This window comes from Triticum urartu, chromosome 3 (assembly GCF_003073215.2).
Source record: "Triticum urartu cultivar G1812 chromosome 3, Tu2.1, whole genome shotgun sequence".
Lineage (NCBI taxonomy): Eukaryota > Viridiplantae > Streptophyta > Magnoliopsida > Poales > Poaceae > Triticum > Triticum urartu.
This window is the reverse complement of record NC_053024.1, coordinates 647,730,038-647,738,135: the sequence shown is the minus strand read 5'-3', so window position 1 is coordinate 647,738,135 and position 8,098 is coordinate 647,730,038. Positions and strand designations below refer to the sequence as shown.

At 49.8% G+C, this 8,098-nt stretch overlaps 2 protein-coding genes across 2 annotated transcripts in view; one reads left to right on the top strand and one right to left on the bottom strand.

Annotated features, from left to right (window-relative positions):
* The first annotated feature begins 4,530 nt into the window (after nucleotides 1–4,530).
* On the top strand, nucleotides 4,531–6,451 carry LOC125545670. The gene has a single exon (XM_048709691.1). It carries the CDS (start codon nucleotides 5,307–5,309, stop codon nucleotides 6,240–6,242), a length of 936 nt encoding a protein of 311 aa, XP_048565648.1. The 5' UTR covers nucleotides 4,531–5,306; the 3' UTR covers nucleotides 6,243–6,451.
* Nucleotides 6,452–7,815: 1,364 nt separating this feature from the next.
* The window catches only part of LOC125547103, a gene marked incomplete in the record, with an annotated part of 5,033 nt that continues 4,750 nt past the window's right edge, over nucleotides 7,816–8,098 (bottom strand). The window contains 1 exon segment of the mRNA XM_048711113.1: nucleotides 7,816–7,934. Within this exon segment, the coding sequence (XP_048567070.1) occupies nucleotides 7,828–7,934 (107 nt within the window).

Here is an 8,098-nt window from a genome sequence, read left to right as displayed (position 1 = left end):
CGCCTGCATGCATACAGATATATGCCTCAACAAATTGGTAGAAGGATTCAAGTATCAACCACATAACAAGTTATGCGCTTAGTACTTGGGGGCTAATGCATATTTGATCTAAAGCGGCCTCCGGTTTATATCTTCGTCTTTCAATTATTTACAAAGTCCCAAGATCAATACAAGTATTCAACTTGGCACTTGGGGGCTAATGGCTATTTGATCATATATATTCTGATGAGGCAGTTTCAGTTACTTAAAGTACCGGTTTAAACTACGCTAAAGTTGAACTGGCCCTTGGGGGCTACATCAGCACTTTTCAAAGAAACAAGATTGATATTATTTAAGTCCCGGTTTGAAAGAATATTCTAAACCGGCCCTTGGGGGCTAGGAGAGTCAGGAATGGAAGCATACAAGCAGGAAGGAGCGTATGGAAGTTACCTCATATTTGTCTTTCATTATATTAACCAGACCGGCTTCATAGTCACGGCTGGTATACAGCCGGTTTAGATAGCCGGAATGGATATCTTGGGCGTTCAGAGCAGAGTAAGTCGTCAGATCAGCGTTCCACTTGCCTTTACCAAAGGCAGCAAGTTCTTCCTTGGCAGAATGCTTGGATAAAGCGACAGGATTGTTTGGCTCAGTATGGCCAGTACCAGTAATGACAACCTCATCATCTTTTGTACCGCTGGTTTGCACTGGAGCTGTTGGCTTGTCAGTAGACTTTACAGGACCGGTGGAACCTTCAATCCGGATGGAACTTGTAGGCTGATGGGTAGGACCTGAGGTGTCAGTAGGTCTCTCTTCTGCAATAAGGTCGTCATCTTGCTGCGGTGGATCGTTGGAAATATTCTCAGGAATAGCCGCTTCAACATTAGGTGTCTTGTCCGCTTCGAGAATGACGTCATCTTCGGCCGCTTTGTCCAGGCGGGCTTTCTTGCTTGGCCTAGGTTTGGCCCTAAGAAGAATAACAAAATCAAATACAGAATATGTTCTAAGGCAATGTACTGCAAACGTCACAATAAGTAGAGCTTACCCAAGCACCGTTTTGAGCGGTGGGAGCTGAGTAGCCGATGATTCGCCAGAAGATGAGTGGGAAGTAACCTGATAATCGGAGTTAGACGGATTAAGAGGTTGACGAAAGCAGCCCGCTTTAGGACAAGCACTGACAAACAAATTAAAGACCTCGGAATGGCGTTTCCGAACTGGACTGTTCGGTAAACCGGCGGAGGTAACTACCTGGCCGCTGTGCCGGGTGGTGCGGCGAGCTTCGTGTTGTTGGGTCTTCATAAGAAGTTTAGGATCCAAATAAGCAAGAGGATGAGAAAATTTAACTTTCCGGTTTGCCTGACGGATTTTTTGTGAAGGCAAAGTTTCTGAATCGGAAGAGAGAATAGTTACCTCTGTGACATCCACGTGGCTGGCTTCGGCATCATCCTGACAAATATTATCATCAATAAGACGGATGAAAAATAAACCAAGTGAGTCAAGCTCTACCTCAAAGTCCAGATTATCCACCTCATTGTCAGGGGCCGGGTTAGAAGATGCAGTGGTTCTTTTCTTATGGGCAGTCTTCTTTACAGCTTTAGTTTTCTGCCGGGTTGCTCTTTCCGGTTTGTCTGGTTTCTCTGGTTTCTCTTGCGGCAGTTTTTTGCTCCAAAACGGATCATCGCCCTGATCATACAGACACTGATGTTAAAAACAATGACCAGACATATCAATAACAGATTCAGCAAAGAGAAAAATCAAAGTCTTACAGCTGGCGGTTTGTTGGTGGCACAGAAGGGAAGCAGGCCGGTTCTGGCACAGATGTGTTCCGGTTCATTCAGTATCTTACGTACAGCCTCTGTGATTTCTTCACTAGAGAGCTGGAGTCTTGAGTGTCGCAGTGGGTCATTAACACGATCAGTATACTGGCACATCAAACCGGAGCGCAGGCTAAGAGGCAGTATGCTCCATGATATCCAACAGCGAGCAAGGTCAACCCCTGTTAAGCCGTTGGCCATAAAAGCTCTGAGCTTTGACAGCTGAGGAGCATATTTACTTCTCTCCTGGACAGTCAATCTTTGTGGAGAAGGGTGTGTGTTGCTGAGCCGCTCCGGTCGAAAGCCGGGCAAAGGATTCTCACCAGCAGGGGAGGTGTCTTTGCAGTAGAACCATGTCTGATTCCATTCTTTGGGGTGGCTATGCAGTTTTGCGTGAGGGTATGTGACCTTTTTCCTTTTCTGAATCGCCACACTACCCAACTCCGTATTGGAGCCGTCAGTAAATTCAGTACGACGGTTTAGATGGAATAGGTCTCTGAATAGTTCCACTGTGGACTCCTCCTGAAAGAACGCTTCACAGAGCACTTGGAAGTGACACATATTTGTGACAGAGTTGGGGCCAGTATCTTGTGGATGGAGCTGAAAATCGGCTAAGACATCCCGGTAAAATTTAGAACCGGGCGGCTTAAAGCCCCGGGCTAAGTGATCTACGAAAACAACAATCTCTCCTTCTCGAGGTGTAGGAGGGCATTCTTTGCCAGGAGCCCTCCAATGGATTGTATCCTTGCTGCCTAAAGCACCAATCAGGACTAAATCGTCCAGTTCAGCCTCGGTGACGCGAGAAGGAACCCAATTGCACTCATACACTTGCTTGGCCATGATGGAATCTACAAGGTAAAAGATCCCGGTTCAAAAATGCATTGATATGTACAATGTTAAACCGGAAACAACCCTATCTAAACCGGAGTTTCATGAAGCAACCTACATTTGGCGGTTCAACAAGGGGACTAATGGCATTTACCGGTTCGAAAATTTTTCTATAAGGTTAAACCGCCTGACCTAAACATTGAAGCAATTGAGATTGCGGATGGTTAAGTATGCAGAAACAGGTTTCACAAGATCTTGTTACAGCGTTGGATCTGAAGCAAGTTCAGAAAATAAGAAAAATAGTCGAAGACTTAAAAGCAGAGCGGAAGTGAATCAATGGGCAGACATATAGATGAGATCTAAGGACTTGAGCAGGAAACTACAGGCGGAGGCTAGAAGCTATTGCTACTCAGAGCAGGGTTTCACAGATATATCCAGGAGTCTGGGTACGAGCATGAACAAGTGATGAACACGCCAAGAACACGACTAGAACAGATCCATGTTAAGAAGAACAGAAGACTTACCAGAATCAAGGAGGATGCGAAAAGCTACCGCAGTGCTCTAGTGCGTTCAGGTTGATGCAGCGGCCCAAGACGGTGCAGAGGTTAACGGCGGCGGCGGAGCTCCGAGGCTGGCGACGCGAGGAAGACGAAGAGAAAGGGGACGAAGGGGAGAAAGGAAATGACCCTTCGGTCCTATTTATAAGGCAAGGGACATGTGTCAGGCACGTGAATCAAGGAACCACAAATCTTGGAAGCAGAGCTGTCGCCTCGGTCATTGCGAATCTATTAAATAAAGAAGATATCAGGGATGTTTTTCTTTATGACAGACGACGTCACGCCGGTTTACAGCAACCAGAGAAGATGACGTCACGGCGGTTCAACAACTACAAGAAGATGTTGAAGAAGAATATTTTTTGCTAAGGATTGACATGAACCAGTTCAAATCAATCTGGGGCCTAATGTTGAGGATATTACTACTGGGCATAAACCGGTCTACCTGGGTCGGGTTAACGTCATCAGTAGTTCAAGGGTGTTAAAACCCAAGGAGGAAGATAAGGGCCCAAGGCCTGTAGTCGGTTTAAGACCTGTAGCCGTAAACCGGTCTGGTATGTAAACTTGTATTATAAGCTAGGAATAAGGAGAGACCAACCCGGATACAAGTATGAACCGGTGTAGGGATTCTGTGGACCGACAGGCGTCATCCGTGTATATAAGGGGATGACCCGGCGGCGGTTCAAGGACAACAGACAACAACTCGAGACATAGGCGAAGCTCGTTTGCTCCCTAGTCCTCGAAACCACATCAATTCCATCACAACTAGAAGTAGGCTTTTACCTTTCTTGAAGGGGCCGAACTAGTATAAACTCTCTTGCGTCTTTGTGTCCGCTTAACCCCTTCAAGCTAACCCGTCGCGATGGCTCCACGACTAAGTTCTTTCTCTAGGACATCTGCCGTGACAAAACCACGACACCAGTTGTGCCCATTGACCGCTCTTTTGTCTCACGACCAAGTGCTCCTCTCTCTCTCTGACCCCAGAAAAATGGCCAGATTCTGCAGTTAGCCGCACTGCAGCGTACGTACATTTCATCGTCCACAAGCTGCAGACACAGCAAGCGAATTGTGCGCAGCCCTCCCCCCTGAGCTGCAGGCCAGTCCAGTGAGTTTAGGCTGTGATCCACCTGACGGGATCCGATACAGTTGATTAACTAACCAGCGAGATCCTCCCCCTTGTCCCCGGACGATCATCGATCCGTGCTGTCACACCTCACACGCATGTGCCACAGGCAGGCACACGAAAAATGGGGAAAAATTTCCTTGTAAGCCGTTATTTAGGAGTAGAGCATATTCGATCAAGTGGGCAACAAGGCACTCGGCAATTCCCAGCAATACTCAATGCGCTTAATACCATCCCCCAGCCCAGAGGCCAGAAATCCGGCGCCGCAGCCACATCCCCACATGCCCTGCCATGATCCCCGGCATGTTACCCACATGCCCCTGCCCGCCGTCGCCGAGCCCCCAGGACAGTAACCCCGAGCTCACCGCCCTCTTACCTGAGACCGAGAGCCATCGGCCATGCATGGCCATGGCCTCTCGTCGTCGATACTCATGGTGAAACTTGGGAGCGTAGTAGAAAAACGGAAAATATATGCGATGCTCCTAGGATCGGAGGATCATAGTGTAGTGGCCCGCGGAGGAATCAAGGCTGGATCGGTCCCCGGGCCGGACCGGGCCTGCGCTGCGAGATGGCGCACGCATTTACTCGCCCCGAGCGACGGCGAGCGAGCGGAGGGAGAAAGAAGGTTCCCGGTTTAAAACGCCACGCCCCATGCCCATGGGGGGCAAGGCAAGGCAGCCCCCCAACCCACTTTCGTGCACAGCTCACTTTCCAGCGCGGTTCGGCTCGCTCGCTACCCATAGCCAGCCTACGGTCTCCTGCCCGACTGCCTCCCTCCCCTCCCCCCCTCGCCGAACCGAGCTCCGTCATCATGCCGGCTCCGCTGTTGCATGGATCCATGGCGCCCCCCCACCCCCTCGCCGCCGCCTATGTATACTAGCCTTCCTCCTCCTTAGCCCATCATTCATCCATCCCCGAGTGTCTCTCAGCTCGTCGGCTCGTCATAGGCTCATCACTACTTCACTAGTGGATAGGCGCCTTGGTCGAGTCGGGTGAGGGGCAGGCAGGATGCAGGACCTGTTCTCGGTGCCCTCCTGCTTCTCGTCGGGCGAGAAGCAGCTGCCGGACGCGCCGGCGTCGGCGGCGCCGGCGACCAGGTCGGGGCAGAGCGCGGTGACGCTGGTGTACCGCGCGGTGATCTCCGGGCAGAGCCGGCTGGTCACCGTCACGTGGTGCAGGAACCTGCTGGCCCACGGCATGCAGGTGTCCATCGAGGGGTCGGCCGGCGGCGGCAAGGACAAGAGCGGCGGCGGCGGCATCGAGGGCGGCGCCAATAAGAGCTGCAGCGCGTGCAAGGTGGAGATGCAGCCGTGGCACTTCTGGCGCAAGTACGGGGCCAAGCAGTTCCAGGTGGACGGCCGGGCGGTGGACGTGGTGTGGGACCTGCGGGCGGCGCGGTTCTCCGACGAGCCGGAGCCGGTGTCGGACTACTACGTGGCGGTGGTCTCCGGCGAGGAGGTGGTGCTCCTGCTCGGCAACCAGAACAAGGAGGCGTTCCGGCGGACGGGGGCCCGGCCGTCGCTGTCGCTGGGGGACGCGGCCATGGTGTGCAAGAAGGAGCACGTGTTCAGCAAGAAGCGGTTCCTGACCCGGGCGAGGTTCCACGAGAAGGGGAAGCTGCACGACATCAGCATCGAGTGCAGCAGCGGCAACCTCGGCGGCGGCGGCGGCGGCACGGACGTGGACATGGCCATCAAGATCGACGGCTGCGTCAACGTGCTCGTCAAGCACCTCCAGTGGAAGTTCAGGGGCAACGACTGCATCTCCATCAACAAGATGAAGGTGCAGGTCTACTGGGACGCCCACGACTGGCTCTTCGGCACCGGCATGCGCCAGGCCCTCTTCATCTTCAAGCCCCAGCCCCCCTCGCCCGACTCCGACGCCGCCCTCGCCGACGAGTTCTCCGATTTCTGCCTCTTCCTCTACGCATGGAAGATCGAATGAGCTAGACTTAGCTAGCTAGACACCCTGCCTACATTCGTTTGTTACTGCCGCCACATTACAGAGCGGCTGATGATGGACATTTCACCATGTTACGAGCAACATACTTCTACCATGTAATGTAAGTATGTAACGATGTGTGAGTGTAAGAGGGGGAGTGAATGTGTGTCTGATTGAGGTTGAGGCTGAGGCCATGCCATTCTCTTCTGTTCCATTGGAGCTTCTTGTGCGTGCACATGGAGGATCGGCGTGGAGGGGCACAGGGTAGTCCTGGGGGCGAGGAACAGCCTGGTCCTGATGGGGAAACACGCATGGAGGGTGGCGACATGACAGGCAGAAGGGCATATGGCCTTTCCCGATCAATCATGCCGGTTTATCCAGGGGAACTCCAGCTAAGAGAAGTAGAGAACTGGTCCCTCCTAACTCCTAACTCCTACTCGTATCTAGCAGTACTCTCTACTCTACACTGCCTCTGATTTCCTTGTTATCATCTTCCACTCACTCACTTTGACCGGCCTAACTAACAGACTAACATCCCTCTGCTTTCCTCCGTTCAAGAACAAGGAGGACAGGTATGGACAAGGACACCAGATAGGAGTACTAGTACAATAGCTGTATTTAACTCGGCTGTGCTATTGTTAATGGCGACTGGTCAAAGAGTGCACTGTTTTTCACCCAGGTTTTCGGTAATGGTCACATTTGGACCGTGCAGCTTTGGTTATCCCCATGCCCAAGTTGAGGGTTCAGGGATGTCCACGGGGCCGATTTTATTTAGTAACCAACAGATGAAAGAGAAAAAGGCTACTACAGATCAGATACTATGTTTCATACAGGCAAAGAAAAATGAAGCAAATATAGGTTATACAGGGCTCAAGAGAAAAGAAAGTACAGTAGCTCCCTGGAGAACAGGTCAATTATGTAGTAGTACATACCTACCATCAGCTGAGAAGTTGACAAAGTTTTATCCATTCTAATGCTCATGCCTTCCCCATTGGCTGACATACATTGTTTAAACCAGGAGTGCCATAGAATCTAGACGAAGAGAATTTGTATGCGTCTTTGTTATGTTATACTAGTATACTTGCAATCAACAGCATCCCACGCTCTCCTCACGATTCTAGTATAAAATAGAATAAAATGGGGACTGCTTCGTTAGCAGATAGTCAAATATGCGAACATGGAAAAGTAAACTTGTTGACCAACCAGCCGATATGATGAATAGTTACAAAATGTTTCATACGGTGATCTTTCCACATGAACTTAATATGAGGAGAAAGGTTCTCGAGCCTCATACTTCCTAGATAGACGGCGCACGATACTTATCGAGTTTTGCGATATATCAGTTGACCAAAAAAACTCAAACTAACAAAAATATATTATTTTGGGCCAAAACCAAACCATTTTGCCAGCGATAATTTGTTTTTCTGATGAGGAGCTTCACCTGAAGGCTTTCCGCTAGTTCTGCGTGCTGGTCACTAGTTAGCTGTGATGGAAACAAAAACAACCAGATTAGAGCTATATTGCGTAAGATAAATAGATTGCATTGGCATATGAAGTGATTTGTAGCTTTGCTTACTAGTAAATAAGTTTATTTTCGGCCAAAACCAAAAAATTTTGCCAAGGAAAATTTGTTTTTCCCCTGAGGAGCTTCCTCTGAAGGCTTTCCACTATTTCCACGTGCTGGTTTCTGGTTAGCTGTAATGGAAACAAAAACAACCACATCAGAGCTACACCATACTAAGAAGGTAATTGCATTGGCATATATATATATATATATATATATATATATATATATATGAGTACAGCGGATTTTGATGCTTCACCAATTAGCTACTAGCATAGTAAGTTTAGAAAGAGCA